General features: G+C 50.3%; 3 protein-coding genes across 4 annotated transcripts; all 3 read left to right on the top strand.

The window, feature by feature from the left end:
* Positions 1-265: 265 nt before the first annotated feature.
* Positions 266-5,548, top strand: LOC135611190 (uncharacterized). Of its 2 annotated transcripts, none has more exons than XM_065106653.1 (11): positions 266-714; positions 1,772-1,835; positions 1,936-2,070; positions 2,204-2,320; positions 2,752-3,114; positions 3,405-3,700; positions 3,772-3,871; positions 3,961-4,020; positions 4,547-4,633; positions 4,933-5,073; positions 5,161-5,548. In XM_065106653.1, the coding sequence occupies exons 1-11, from the start codon at positions 632-634 to the stop codon at positions 5,506-5,508; spliced, it is 1,794 nt and encodes a 597-aa protein (XP_064962725.1). In that variant the 5' UTR covers positions 266-631; the 3' UTR covers positions 5,509-5,548. The 2 variants fall into 2 exon arrangements, with proteins under 2 accessions (XP_064962725.1, XP_064962726.1); XM_065106654.1 differs by having other exon boundaries at positions 269-714; positions 1,951-2,070.
* A 1,097-nt stretch (positions 5,549-6,645) lies between these two features.
* On the top strand, positions 6,646-7,915 carry LOC103982449 (squamosa promoter-binding-like protein 10). Its single transcript, XM_009399379.3, has 2 exons — positions 6,646-7,291; positions 7,370-7,915. The coding sequence occupies exons 1-2, from the start codon at positions 6,780-6,782 to the stop codon at positions 7,809-7,811; spliced, it is 954 nt and encodes a 317-aa protein (XP_009397654.2). The 5' UTR covers positions 6,646-6,779; the 3' UTR covers positions 7,812-7,915.
* Positions 7,916-8,649: 734 nt separating this feature from the next.
* On the top strand, positions 8,650-9,895 carry LOC103982450 (metalloendoproteinase 4-MMP). Its single transcript, XM_009399380.3, has one exon. It carries the CDS (start codon positions 8,696-8,698, stop codon positions 9,776-9,778), a length of 1,083 nt encoding a protein of 360 aa, XP_009397655.2. The 5' UTR covers positions 8,650-8,695; the 3' UTR covers positions 9,779-9,895.
* The last annotated feature ends 5,048 nt before the right edge of the window (positions 9,896-14,943 follow it).

Genomic DNA, 14,943 nt, shown 5'->3' with positions numbered 1-14,943 from the left:
TTGCACTGCACGTATATGGGAAGATGGTCAATCCACCTGGGAGAATTCAAAGCCCCCACGGTCGTCCCTGTCGCGGTTTCCCTCGCGGTCATGGCGGCCACGCTTCCTGTTCCTCCATTACATAGTAAAAGCGACGGGACGCAGCACCGGAAGAGCACAGGGGAAGAGAACAGTGACATTTACTCTCCTCATTACTCCTCCAACGCCCCCTGGCCCCCTCTTTCCCTGCAGCACTCAGTCCTTCCGCCAATCCTACTGTGATCTCTCTCTCTTCCTTCCACTGTGGTCATCCAAGTCGTCCTCATAACCACAAGCTCCATTCGTTGTGTATACACACACTCTCTCTCTGGCCAACGCATCTAACATCAAGCCCACATTGAAGAGGAACGACAAGAGGACAAGCTCCTTAATGGTCGATTTCTAGTTGGTAGGCTGATGCCATGTCGAGGAGGACCCGTGTCTGCTATTCCTGTTGAGAACTCGGTAAGAATGTGTTAGACCGACGGCTTCGCTCATCGCTGCTGCTGCTTCTGGTCTTGAATGCCTCTCTTCCAATATCTGAGAGGAGGATACGGAGAAGAGGAAGGTTGAAGTTGTGGGAGGAATGATTTAAGGTACAGAAGCTGTCGCCATGGATGTGAAGAACGAGGGATGCGTGGCTTCTGTCTCTAAGCTGTCTTCTGCCTCGACTTCCCACCACAGGCGCTCTAAGAGGTAGTTTTTCAAGGGTAGTTTGATGGATTTCTTTCCCTTTTTCTCTTTCATATTTTCATGAATAATCTCCCTATCTTTTTCTTCTTTGAGGGAAGAAATCTTTGGTTAGATTTCTTCAAGAAATATTAGGCATGATAGCCTAAAAACATGTTCAGATTAGTACATGCTTTGACAAGAAGCACAGTTCCTGGTTTTACTGTCCTCTCATGCAGCCTAATATTAAGGTCTTTCTAATTTGGTGATTTATAGGGTAGAGTTGCAGCAAAAAGTATCCAAGTGGTTCTCTTTGGCTTCCCACTTTCAGTACCTCAAATTTAATGACCACATGATAATTTGGTAACATGAGTCTCTGAATGATGTCTGAAGTTTGACATGGAGACCTCAGTATAAATGTGACACTCATTTGTCCTTGTACTTCTTAGCTTCTAATATGGATATTCCTAATGCTTGTTAAATAAGTTGCCTTGAGATTTATGGCAATAAAGCTGCTGAATGGGGGCATTGGAAGATCTTTTTGGCAACAATATATTGCTTTCTCTTGTGAGTTCCTAAGCAACAAAACAATGGCACATGATGTTGGTTTAACTCTCAACACTACATAAAAGTCACCTTCTCTATTTGTATTATACCATAACCTTGTAGCTTCACCTTAAGGCTTAAAAACTCCCCATTTGTTAATCTAAAATTGTAGTTTCAAATAAGAATTTGCATGCTATATATTACTCTTAACAACAAACCTTATTAAATATTAAGTAGAAAAAAAAGAAAATCTAAGCTCTGGGGAACTATCATAGTTTATAGTAGCACATTTTGTATCATTGATTTGGTGATGTCATACAGTCATACTTCTCCTTTCTTGAGCTCTAGACACTTCAAGATAACTTCAATCTAAAAGCATTATGATGTTCTTGAAAGATCATGGACCTTGAGATCAATTTGTTTGAGGAATGAATTTGTCAGCCCTGATTTCTCAGAGATCTTAGGTAAGTTTGGTTTGTGTAATTATCCATGTTCTGTCCAGAACTAACATTTCATAAAATGATTATTTTTCTTTCAGTGCCTCTGATAGAAATCTGGATCCCACCAAACATGGAAAATCAAACTGCATGGCAGAATGCCAGGTATCTTTTAAGGAAAATTATTCATGAGCTAGATGTAATCACTTTCTTCAAAGAAAGATTGAATGAAGATGCTTATAAAGCTGAGTTATTACCTTATCAGTTTGAGTGTTTCCAGGGTACACAGAATGTTTTGAACATGATGAAGTCTCATGGAAGCCAAGGTTCTCATCATCAGAATTCAAGTGACAATTCCAGGAATGCTGCACTAAGCAGTAGAGCCTCCTTGGAAGATGATGTAATGACTTCATTCTTTGCTTTCTTGCCTTCTGCTCTACGGTTCATGTTCATGTACATTGGCTTTTTAATTGGGATTAATATTTTTGCATAGTTAGAGGGTAAGCAATTGATGGATTTCTGTATTTTGGCAGATCAAACAACTTCAGATGCATTTGCATCAAGAGAAATCAACTCGCTTTCTGCTGGAGAAGGCAATCGGCCGAGCTTCTAGTACTTTGTCACCTGGACACAGGCATTTCTCAGCTCAGGTGTGATGAGGATTCAGTAAATGGATTTATTAGATTGTAGAAAAGCAGATCTAAGGCTACACCATATAAGTTCTCCATGTTCATGCAACTACTATGTGAAAAATGTCATAAGACTAGTTTTGCATCCATCTAATTGTCTGCATGGCTCCTCTGAGAAGATTAGCTAGAACTCAACTTTGAGTTTGTATTACTCAGCCCAACTCATAAAGAGAAATCTCAAATAGGGGACATTTTGTTGTTGTCGGATAAGAGAGAACTGAAGTGGATGATTACAGAGTGTACAATCTAAAACATGGAAAAGCCATTCATGTTGGCTTTTGTATCACCAATTATGTGTTCTTGTTCCCAGTGAGTAATGCATGTTATGACTCCCAGTTTTGGGAGTTTCTTCTACCCTTCTCTCTGATCCCTCGCACATGCTTTTGCTTTAGACTAAGGAACTGATCGCAGAGATCGAGCTGCTCGAAGAAGAGATATCAAACCGAGAGCAACATGTTCTGTCCCTCTACAGAAGCATCTTCGATCAGTGTGTTAGCCAGCCTACATCGGCTCACAGTTCAGGCATGGCTTCCCCTGCACACTCCAAGAGCGGAGGAGCTCGGAAGCATCCCAGTATAATATCAAGTTCCTTCTGCTCCTCCAAGAAGTTCCGGTTGCAACCGTTTCAAGTGCTGGCTTCGATCAAAGAGTCCCGGCGGAGCGACGTTCTGCTCAAGCCCAAGGTTGGACATGAACCATTGGCCAGAGAAGACATGAAACTCTATGCCAGAAGAAACTTTGAAGATCCTATGAAGGTACAATCAATCACCAAATAACCTTATCTCACTTTTAGGACTCACGAATCTATTTGTTGCTTATGATGAAAGAGCAATTTAGACGACAGCCAATGCACTCAGCCTTGCCTATGTAAAGAGATCATTTACTTAGTTTAGATCATCTTGAAGACAGGACATTCAGATCTCAATACATGATCTGAAGCCATCTCTTTTCTTCTTCTTCTTTGATCTCCTCCGTTCCAAATTTCCAGTCATGTTATGATCCAATTCTTTAGCTTTCAGATGCTAATGCATCATTTGTTTCCCAGGAGAAGTTATCCACTTCCGGAAGAAGTCACTTCGCTCGTACTCTGAAAGATCATCTCTACCAGTGCCCCTGCAGAATCTCTGAAGAAATGGTCAGATGCATGGCTTCTATATACTGTTTGATCCGCTGCGACTCATCCGAAAAGCCCGGTAAACCTCGTTCTCCGTTCTTGCCAAGATCGTCTACAAGAGGGACTGCAGAGGAGCAGGAATGGCTCAGCAGATCCACAGTCGAAGTACCTTCGCTCTCCATCGACAAGCGATGCCCACCGGCGTCTTATGCAACAAGCAACTACAGGTTTGCACTAAGATCGTCATGAATGCATGACTCTCACCAATCTCCCTAACACATTCCTGGGTTTGATTCAGGTTCTTGGTGGAACAGCTGGAGAGAGTGGATGTGAGTGTGTTGGAGACCAGAGCGAAGTTGGCGTTTTGGATCAATGTCTACAATGCTCTCATAATGCATGTAAGTCCTGCAGACTAGTGAGGAGTGATGTAGGAACTTGCCTCATACTGATCTAACAGGAACTAAATGGGGATGCCATCTCTTTGCAGGCTTATCTGGTGTATGGGATTCCAAGTAGTTCTCTGAGAAGGATTTCTTTGTTTAACAAGGTACTGATACATATTCTAAAAGTTTGGATTGATATATAAATATTATATTAGAATTCGGATAGATAAAAGGATGTTCAAAAGAAAAAAAAAAATTTAGAATTTAATTTTTCTTTCTTTTCAAATCTTATCATACTTTTAGAAGGAGAGATATCTGAGACTTAATATAGACGACTCTGAGCAGTCTTTAATTTCTTTTTTATAATTTGAATTATCTCAATAGTATACAGTGATAATAGTTTTATATCGTTAACCTCTTTCTAACATATAGGTGTTGAGCATTTTTTTCCACATAAATATTATTAATGAGTCATCGAATGATAGCTATTATTATAAGTGAATTAAAAGGTAAAATTATATATATCATCTTTGAAATTTTACATGGTTTCATATGATTGACATGACCAAAGTTGTGTTCATAGATAATTATTCTTTTCTTACGCTGTCTTCAAATGAAATCTAAACTATTTTTTTTATTTTTCTTTTCGTCAATTCATATCAAGATAATGGCATATTTGACATTTTGCAGGCTGCTTATACCATTGGAGGCCAAATCATCACTGCAAACTGCATTGAGTACTCCCTACTGTGTTGTCGGACATCTCGAATGGGTCGAGTATGATCTCAACTCTTATGATCATGTCTTTTTAAGTTGATCTGCTTGATTCTTATTAGAGTTATTACTTTTCACTATACGTAGGTTTCACTAATACTAATATAAGATGAAGACGGTATGAGTTTTATGTGATCATCGGATATATTTTTATATTAAAAATTATAATATAATTATTTTAATCAGAGAGATAATAGGAACTTTATTGTTAATAGAACTCATGTATGTAGCCGATCGTATTTGTTATTTCAAGATGTTGAAGCTTCCTTCATCCACACCTATTTCTTGTGTTATGCTTACAGTGGTTAGAGACGATCCTGTCGACCGCCATGAGGAAGAAACACGGGGAAGAGAAGCAGCTCATCGATTCCAAGGTCGGTCTTCCAAGCTGTCAGCCACTTGTTTTCTTTGCCCTCTGCATCGGAGCTTTCTCGGATCCCATGGTACGTACCATATCCACCTCCCCCTTCACAGTACGGTCTCTCTCTCTCCCTCTCTCTCCTTGCAGTACGTATGATATCCAACTGCAGCTCCGCGTCTACACCGCAAAGCATGTCATCGAGGAGCTGGAGAAGGCGAAGCAGGAATTCCTTCAGGCCCATGTCATGGTCAAGAAGTCGAGCAGGGTTTTCCTCCCCAGGGTCCTCGAAAGATACGCCAAGGAAACTTGCATCGGCTGTGAGAAGCTTCTCGCGTGGGTGCATGAAGCAGTGGTCGACAGGAAGATGAACGAGGCGATCCACAGGTGCGTGGCTTCCAGCGGCAAGAGGAAGGCGTCGCAGATCATCGAGTGGTTGCCTTACGATACGAGGTTTCGCTATGTCATCGCCAGTGACATCATGGAAAACCCTAATGGATGTAATATATCTTTTGGATGATATCGGTGATGAAAGAAAGCTATGAGCTACTTCAAGAACAGTACCAAATCTTACTAAATGTACATTGTTCCTTATCTTAAATTGCTTGTTTTGCTTTGGTGTTTAGCTCCGTCTGCTTGGTTTATTATTGGACAAAATATGGGACTGATTCCGACTGGTTCACAGTTTCAATCACATCCCAAATATGAATCTTTGTTTTTTGAACAGATGAAGAAATTTTCAACTCAATCAACAATTAGGGAATAAAAGACAACTTAAACAAAATCTCGTGGAGTTGCTACTCATTTGATCCTATGATAAGGATATCGACATAATGTTGACTCGATAACATCATTACATCGTAACTATAACTCTTCCAATTCAGCACATGATCGCATAGCTCATTGATGGGCAAATAATATACGTAAATATTTTTAATATTTATCAAAAAATATTATCATTTTGAATATTTAATGCAATGACGAGGATAGAGAATTGAGGTTACCACCATCAATCCTCGATTAGCACCTTCTTATGGAGTATGGTACAAATATCATGGAGGTGTCCAAACATACGGGACACGCGTAGGGTACTGATTTGCTACTGTTACTGAAGCGTATCGGCGGACAGACAACCCTTTCAATATCTAGACCATGATATGATCGGTTTGTTCGGACGAAGGCACAATGAAAAGATAAATCCACAGTGACCGATACGGTCCCTCCTCTTCCACTGTCTTCATCCCTGCCGATCGCGTCGCCATCGCTCCACACGTGCCCCCGATCGCGTCATCGGCTGCATGAGGACAAGCCCCGGCGCATCCGTCCCGTGATCCCGTACGCCAGACTCGGGAGCAGCAGCACATCAGATGGCCGGGCACCAAACAGAGGGAGGAGCGTGGCCACGGGCTACACGACGGGATGAAACTTCATACGAGCTTCCTTGCTGTGAAAGCCAGTACAAGTGTGTCTGCGCAAGTATCCGATGGAGAGGGGCCGTCGGCGGCTGATTCCTTCCATCCATTACTCCAATCTTGCAGCCATTAAACGAGGTTCGTGAAATGTAACTTTCTGCTTCCTCCAGTGAACGTGGTAAATGATGCACTTATATATACTGCAATTTACATGCTTCCGGTGCAGAGAGTGTGGCATACAGAGAGCTACAAGTTTCATTTGCTTCTTTGCTTCTTGCCTGCGTGATTCGTTCGCTCTATGGAATCGATTTGGTCACTCGATTCTTCTCCTTAGTGGTCGATGGTAGATAAGTGAATAGTGAGTAGACCCAAGGTAAGGATGATGTTGGATCACGAGTGGGGGAATCCGGCAGCTGCGGCGGCAGCCATGCTGTTGTTTGACGAGGAGAACGGTGGCCGTGACAATGGGCAGCAACATGCACCGGTGTTCGACCACTTCAGCGGCCATGGCCTTGGCGGTGGAGGCATCGCTGAGTTCTTCCCACACCCACAGCCTCTGACGGTTGCGGCGCTCTTCCCGTCATCGTCTCTCACCTCTTCGACGTGCCATGAGCGGTATGGGATGCCATTCCAGCCATTGCCGGCAAGAATCGGGCTCAACCTTGGAGTGCGCACCTACTTCTCGCCCGCAGAGGAGGCTGGCATTGTGGTCGGGCGAGTCTGCAGGCGGCGGCGGGCCCACGCAGCTCGGTGCCAGGCTGAGGGATGCCGGATCGACCTCGCCCACGCGAAGCACTACCACCGCCGCCACAAGGTGTGCGAGTTCCACTCGAAAGCTTCGATTGTCATCGTCGCCGGCCTTTCTCAGCGTTTCTGCCAACAATGCAGCAGGTTTTGGATCCACTCCACCGATCATTTCATCGAGATTTAAGCTCGAATTCACTGTGACGACGGCGCATGTGAGTGCAGGTTTCATGTCCTCATGGAGTTCGACCAGGGAAAACGGAGCTGCCGGAAGAGGCTGGCCGATCACAACCGTCGCCGGAGAAAGTCCCACGACCTGTCGGCGAAAACCGCAACCCAGACTCAGAATAACAACAGTAGCGACGCATCCACTGATACGCCCGCCGGCGCCAACACTGCCAAGGGCGAAACGATCTTGTTCAGCAAGCCGGAGAACGTTTCACCGGTGACGATGCACCTGCCGCCTCTCCCGATGACACGCATCACAGCGGAGACAGGGTTGTGGCTCGGCTGCAGCACCGGTGTTGCTGGGGCAGGCACGTCGATGTCCTCGTCCAAGGATACCTCGCCGCCGGGTGCGCCATTCCTGGTGCAATTGGACGAGTTCCGAGCCCCCGAACAGAGGTTTACCGGGTGGCACGAGGAGGTCGGGAGTAGCATTAATTAGAACAAGCAGTAGTAATAATAGTAGTAATAGTAGTGCCACTTCGATCGTCTCTGTTGTTTTAGGTACCCTTCTCTTCTAATAAATCAAGAGACTGTTCTCCTTCCTGGGGATTTAGCTTTGTAAACTAATGACGCATAAGGAAGCATCGACCTTACCATTTCCTACTGTACCGAACAAGATACTAATCGATCTTCCTAAGACATACTACCGTCCTCAACCTTAACATCTGTAAGCGAGATGGACTTCTTAATTTCAAGTGTCGACTGAACAATGAATTTATATACGTCGAATCATGTTGCTTATTCAGAGTGCAATTTCATGCAACTTCATGGATTAGAGTTTTCGTCCTCCGTTTGGGAATCTGATGCCTCCTTTCCTGATAAGGTCTCGTGTCTTGGCCGTATGTTCCACGAGGAGGCATCGTGGACAACGAAAGAAAAGCGTATAACTTTCTTCCCAGCAGTGGACACCAACTCAAAGGGTGGCGAGAAACCTTCCGGTTTTGTTCTTCCTGGGACCAGTCCATTAGAAGATATCATAGAATATGTGTGCAGACAGTTTATAGTGGGTTGGAAGAGACTTGGGAGTGAGTGGTCCACGAATACCAAAGATCCGCTCGAACAGGAGCCAAAGACATGACCAAATCCAACAGTCTTCTTCCTCGCAGGCAGTGGTTACATCAGAGGGTGTAAAAGCAGCAAAGAGGCACTTCGATAGGCGATGATGCATCAGCGGGTGGAAGAGTCAAAGATAAGTCAGCACGGCATCCATCCCCCGTTTTCGACTCCAAAACTTGAGCTGACCGACCGAAGGAACCATAAAATCTGAGCCATTCGTTCATCCCCTTCATCTTCTTCGAGCCAATCCCAATTCCTCTCCTTCCCATGCCCGCTCTCCCCCCTCTTCTTCTCCCTCTCTTCCTCTTCTTCCCCTTTACCTACTCTAGAACATTCCCCGATCCGCTCCAACATGCGAAGCACCCGATGGCTGCCCAACCCCACCTTGGAAACGACACGTGGGGTTCGTTCCACCGCTTCCTCGACCTGGGACGCGGTAGCCACGCCAACGGTCTGTCCGGCCTGAAGCGGTACTTCGCCCGGTTCGGTTACTTCCCCGAGCCATACCCGACGCAGCTCTCCGACTCGTTCGACGCCCGGCTTGAGGCCGCCGTCGTCCGCTACCAGGTCCACCTCGGCCTCCCTATCACCGGCAAGCTCGACGGCACCACCCTCGCTCAGATCATGACCCCACGGTGCGGCGTCCCCGACCCGATTGCGAAGCGGTCCAATCAAACCGGACCGATCGAGCGGTTCACGTTCTTCACCGGTCGGCCCAGGTGGACCGGGTCCAAGCCGTTGACGCTGACTTACGCCGTATCGCCGGCGCACACCATCGACTACATCAGCCGCGCCAACATCGCCGCTGCGCTCCGGCGATCCTTCGCCCGCTGGGCGAGGGTGATCCCGGTGCGGTTCGTGGAGTCGGCGGAGTACGAAGTGGCGGACGTCAAGGTGGGGTTTTACAGCGGCGACCACGGCGACGGCGAGCCCTTCGACGGGGTGCTGGGGATCCTGGCCCACGCGTTCTCGCCGGAAAGCGGCAACCTGCACCTGGACGCGGCGGAGCGGTGGGCGGTGGACTTGGGGAAGGAGGAGTCACAGGTGGCCGTGGACCTGGAGTCGGTGGCGACGCACGAGATCGGGCACGTGCTCGGCCTCGGCCACTCGGCGGTGAAGGAGGCGGTGATGTACCCCAGCCTGAGCTCGAGGATGAAGAAGGTAGAGCTGCGGGCGGACGACGTCGAGGGGGCGCAGGCCCTGTACGGGTCAAACCCAGACTTCCGATTCAGCCAGCTCGTCGAGTCGGAGACGTCATCTGCTCATCGCTATGCTCTCCGCGGTGGCCGTGGGATTCCTCGCAGAGGTTGGATGGGAGCTGCGGTCGTGGTATCGATGTTGATGGTGTAGATAAGGATTCATACGACACCCAATAGGAAGAGGCTTTACGTTTGCAGTCCTGTGAAGAAACAGAGACGATACGTATTATGTCGGTTTATATTATATTACGATTTCTTAGCACGCGCACATCAGCTTTACCTCATGCATTAATAATGGAGCCATCCACGTCACAGTAGGAGAGGCGTAACCAAGTGCGTCACCTAACTCGGCCCACTCCACCATACACGTCAACCATCACGATGACGAAGACATCGAGGTCAACGGCCCGGATTGACTGGGACTGCTTCGAACGGCCGAGATATACGTGATCCTTCCCCGAACTTGGACGGCGCTGATCGGATTCATCGGCCATATCCATTTGCCACGGGAGAGTCGTTATGCGTCGTTCTTAACGCACCCTTTACCACCGATCAGCAATTATGATTGCTGCAACGGATGGCCTTCTCATCATGAGTTGTCTACATCACTTTATTGATGAACATTAATTACCAAGGAAAATAATCAGCAATTTTAGCCTGCAATCAGAGATCGCCCATCGATTGGATTCACTGATTAGACGAACATACACTTTTGCATTTTTAATCGGAAAAGAAATTGCAAGTTGATAATCAACTCGTTCCTAATCATCCGGAAACAACTTTGAGCCGTGGCCTCGCGGCTGACGCGGCTCGGTTCGGGTCCGGACGATGGGAATCTCCCTGGGGCGTTCCTCGAGCCCGCTGGGGTGGTCGGGTGCGGTGGTCCGATTGGGACGATGTAGCCGTCTCCTCCGGAAAGGAACTCCTCGCCTGCGCGTCCGACGGGGACCTTCGGCTTCACACCTGCATAAAGGTCGAGTCGAGGGTGGCCCGACCCCTCCGATGATCAAGTTAGTGGATGTGGAGGGAGTTTTGAGTGAAGAAGTGCTCTCCCCTTTCTCGTTTAGAACTCGGGGGTATTTATAGGGCAGTTTAGCATTACCTGATGTGCCTGCCCACGGGAGCATGATCGTACCTCTAATGGCGTCTGACATCGCTATTGGCGTTGCGTGGAGAACCGAACTGCCGCAGGGCATGGGCGAGCCTCGGTCGTCGTTCTCCTTTACCTCGACCAAGCGTGTTGGGCGTTGTCTGAGAGCGGGTGACGTCAGCGCATATCGCGTCGGCATTATTGCCCTCTTTCGGGCAGAGTGTCGTCCAGTCATGGCTAACGTCGTAGCGCGTCATGTCGCCATTATTACCCTCATCATATTTCCCCCCCCCCAAAGAAGCTATGCATCGACTATTGTAATAGGGGGCAGTCCGAGGCATGGCTTCGTCCTCTGGTGCCGCAGTAGTCTCAGGCGACATGAGGTCGAGCACGTCTCGGGCGGGCAGGCCGCGCCAAGGGAGGTGGTCTCGGGGAACATGGAGCTGAGGAGCACAACGCAGGCAGGCTGGCCGCACAGGTGTGGTCTTGGGGAGCATGGAACTGAGGAGCACAACACAAGCGGGCTGGCCACGCAGGTGTGGTCTCGGGGGGCGTGGAGCCGAGGAGCACGACGCAAGCAGGCAGACCGCACAGGTGTGTCTCGGGGAGCATGTGGCCGAGGAGCACGATGCAAGCGGGCAGGCCGCGCAGGTGTGTCTCGGGGAGCATGTGGCCGAGGAGCACGACGCAGGCGGGCTGGCCGCGCAGGTGTGGTCTCGGGGAGCATGAAGCCGAGGAGCACAACGCAGGCGGGCTGGCCGCACAGGTGTGATCTCGGGAAGCATGGAGCCGAGGAGCATGATGCAGGCGGGCTGGCCGCGCAGGTGTGTCTCGGGGAGCATGGGGCCGAGGAGCACGACGCAGGCGGGCAGGCCGCGCAGGTGTGTCTCGGGGGCATGAAGCCGAGGAGCACGACGCAGGCGGGCTGGCCGCGCAGGTGTGTCTCGGGGAGCATGGGGTCGAGGAGCACGACGCAGGCCGCGCAGGTGTGGTCTCGGGCATCATGCGGCCAAAGAGCACGAGGCAGGCGGGCAGACCGCGTAGGCGTGGTCTCGAGCGTCATGCGGCCGAGTAGCACAACGCAGGCGGGCAGATCGCGCAGGCGTGGTCTCGAGCGTCATGCGGCCAAGGGATGAGGTTCGGACGGGAAGGCCGCCCTGAGGGGAGCTCGGTCGTCTACGGCCGAGGCAGATGGCTCGGGCCGAGGGATACAACTTAGGCGTGCAAGTCGCGCTGAGGTGGACTCGGGCGGTCTATGTCCGAGGGATCTGATAAAGGCCAGAGGATGTGATTCATGCAGGCAGGCCGAGTGAGGTGGAGTCGGGTAGTGCATGACCGAGGGAAGTGGTTCGGGTCGAGAGGCCGCCCTAAGGGGAGCTCGGCAGTCTACGGCCAAGGGGGTGCGGCTCAGGCGAGAAGGCCGCGCTGAGGTGGGCTCGGCAGTTTGTGGCCGAGCCATGTTGACTCAGAAGATTTCAAGCCAGGGCTAACCACGAGCTGAGAGGGGGTCAGGTAGATACTGAACCTTGGCTCGAAAGAGGCTGAGGCAGGGCTTGGATTTCTTTTTATGAGGACTACATGGGGTAGCCACCGCGGGTGCTTGACCTCTGTTATGGAGCCCGCGGTCGGGGGTCGTCCCTTCTCCTCACGGTCACCTAGGCCTCTACGGCGATGTATCGGTTAGCGCGCTGAAGCATCTCTGGCACCGTGGTGGGAGGTTGCTTCGCGAGGGACCAGAGGAATCTGGAAGGTCGCATGCCCATCATAAACGCTTGCACTAACAGAGAGGGGTGAGTGTCCGGCGGGCCCCGGATTTGCGTGGCAAAACGATCCACAAACTAGGAGAGGGGCTCGTCCTCCCTTTGTTTGAGTCCGAGGAGCAGTGCTGCGGAAGGCTTCGGTCGTGTGTAGGCCACGAAGTGGAACTCGAAATCCTCGATGAGCTGAGGTGGGCTCGGCAGTTTGTGGCCGAGCCATGTTGACTCAGAAGATTTCAAGCCAGGGCTAACCACGAGCTGAGAGGGGGTCAGGTAGATACTGAACCTTGGCTCGAAAGAGGCTGAGGCAGGGCTTGGATTTCTTTTTATGAGGACTACATGGGGTAGCCACCGCGGGTGCTTGACCTCTGTTATGGAGCCCGCGGTCGGGGGTCGTCCCTTCTCCTCACGGTCACCTAGGCCTCTACGGCGATGTATCGGTTAGCGCGCTGAAGCATCTCTGGCACCGTGGTGGGAGGTTGCTTCGCGAGGGACCAGAGGAATCTGGAAGGTCGCATGCCCATCATAAACGCTTGCACTAACAGAGAGGGGTGAGTGTCCGGCGGGCCCCGGATTTGCGTGGCAAAACGATCCACAAACTAGGAGAGGGGCTCGTCCTCCCTTTGTTTGAGTCCGAGGAGCAGTGCTGCGGAAGGCTTCGGTCGTGTGTAGGCCACGAAGTGGAACTCGAAATCCTCGATGAGCTGGTCGAAGGAAGCGATCATTTCGGTCTTTAAGGTGTCGTACCACGTGTGGGCCGGCCCTCTCAGAGTGGTAGGGAACGCTCTGCACATCAAGGCATCGGAGGTTCCGTACAACGCCATCTGAGCCCGAAAGGCGGCCACGTGATCGGCGGGGTCGATGGTGCCGTCATAGACATCTAGGGAGGGGAGTCGAAAGTTCGCGGGCATGGGGTGATCCCGTATTTCGACCGCGAATGGCGACCCCTGGCGCGCCTCGTCCCCCGACTCCCCCTTTGAAGCCCGGACCTCTCTCTGTATGTCTTCAAGTCGCTAACTAAGAAAGTGCAGCTGGGCCTGGACAGAGCCCGTCGATTTAGCAGACATTGGCTCATGCTCAGGTTGGCCGAGAGGGTTTACCCCTGCCTGATTTTCTAGGGGAAACACCCGAGCTAGGGGTGAACCGGGGGGTGCCGAGGTAGTCGCGTGAGTGGGTGCGGGCGAGTCCAAACGACGCACATGGTGGGCCACCGATGGGTTTGTCGTATGGGAAACTAGCGGGATCACCGTCTGGACCATCCCTGCCAAGGCCCGAACTTGAAGGGCGAGGTCCTAAAAGGCTTCAGATGACACGGGCGAGGGGACACTCGGGGCGCCCTCCGGAGGAAGTAGACCCGGGTCGTTGAACAAATGCCAATAGCATTCCGAGGTTGTAGCGAGATCATCCGCCCTCGGCTCGCTGCGCGAAGGGTGCTCAGCCGATGCCCGTGTTACGAACATTCCAACGACAGGGGCTTCGTCAGGGTCGGTCAGGGGGTCCCTCGACATTCGGCCCTCCTTCTAGCGCCAATCTGTTGTATAGGAAACGACTTTGAGCCGTGGCCTCGGGGCCGACGCGGCTCGGTTCGGGTCCGGACGACGGGGATCTCCCTGGGGCGTTCCTCGAGCCCGTTGGGGTGGTCGGGTGCGGTGGTCCGATCGGGACGATGTAGCCGTCTCCTTCGGGAAGGAACTCCTCGCCCGCACATCCGACGGGGACCTTCAGCTTTGCACATGCACAAAGGTCGGGCCGAGGTGCTCGGCCTGACCCCTCCGACGATCAAGTTAGTGGATGTGGAGGGAGTTTCGAGTGAAGAAGTGCTCTTCCCTTTCTCGTTTAGAACTCGGGGGTATTTATAGGGCAGTTTAGTGTTATCTGATGTGCCTGCCCGCGGGAGCAGGATCGTACCTCTGATGGCGTCTGACATTGCCATTGGCGTTGCGTGGAGAACCGAACTGCCGCAGGGCATGGGCGAGCCTCGGTCGTCGTTCTCCTCTGCCTCGGCCAAGCGTGTTGGGTCAGACAACGATGAAGTCGTTGTCTGAGAGCGGGTGACATCAGCGCACATCACGTCGGCATTATTGCCCTCTTTCGGGCATAGTATCGCCCGGTCATGGCTGACGTCGTAGCGCATCATGTCGTCATTATTACCTTCATCAATCTCCACAAAGCAGAGACTGCAGCAGATGTATGAATTCATTTATGTTTGTTCGCTTGTATGGTTAGCCATTTGGATCGACATGATGATGGTAAGACAGGAATTTAAATTAAGGATATTTCATAAATTAAATCAAATGTGTTTGTGCTCTTGCTATAAACTATCAGTTGCCAAATGTGTCCAGGATTCATAGATGGCATAAGAACTTATCGCAACTTTTTTCATGACTAACATAATTTGAATCACTTTTTTTTTAATGATAATGTGATCAAAATAGTCTAAATCACTTGCTTTAATGACAACATGGTCAG

Source organism: Musa acuminata, chromosome BXJ2-4, assembly GCF_036884655.1.
Source record: "Musa acuminata AAA Group cultivar baxijiao chromosome BXJ2-4, Cavendish_Baxijiao_AAA, whole genome shotgun sequence".
In the NCBI taxonomy this organism is placed as follows: Eukaryota; Viridiplantae; Streptophyta; class Magnoliopsida; order Zingiberales; family Musaceae; genus Musa; species Musa acuminata.
Note: the sequence above shows the minus strand (reverse complement) of the source record. Positions and strands in the feature narration are given on the sequence as shown.

Bases quoted from the DNA above. Each gene is read 5' to 3' on its own strand.
- LOC135611190 (XM_065106653.1), top strand. From the start codon at position 632: ATGGATGTGAAGAACGAGGGATGCGTGGCTTCTGTCTCTAAGCTGTCT. The intron at 715-1,771 runs GTAGTTTTTCAA...TTTTTCTTTCAG, and splicing joins CACCACAGGCGCTCTAAGAG to TGCCTCTGATAGAAATCTGG. The intron at 5,074-5,160 runs GTACGTACCATA...ATCCAACTGCAG, and splicing joins GAGCTTTCTCGGATCCCATG to CTCCGCGTCTACACCGCAAA.
- LOC103982449 (XM_009399379.3), top strand. From the start codon at position 6,780: ATGATGTTGGATCACGAGTGGGGGAATCCGGCAGCTGCGGCGGCAGCC. The intron at 7,292-7,369 runs GTTTTGGATCCA...ATGTGAGTGCAG, and splicing joins TTCTGCCAACAATGCAGCAG to GTTTCATGTCCTCATGGAGT.
- LOC103982450 (XM_009399380.3), top strand. From the start codon at position 8,696: ATGCCCGCTCTCCCCCCTCTTCTTCTCCCTCTCTTCCTCTTCTTCCCC.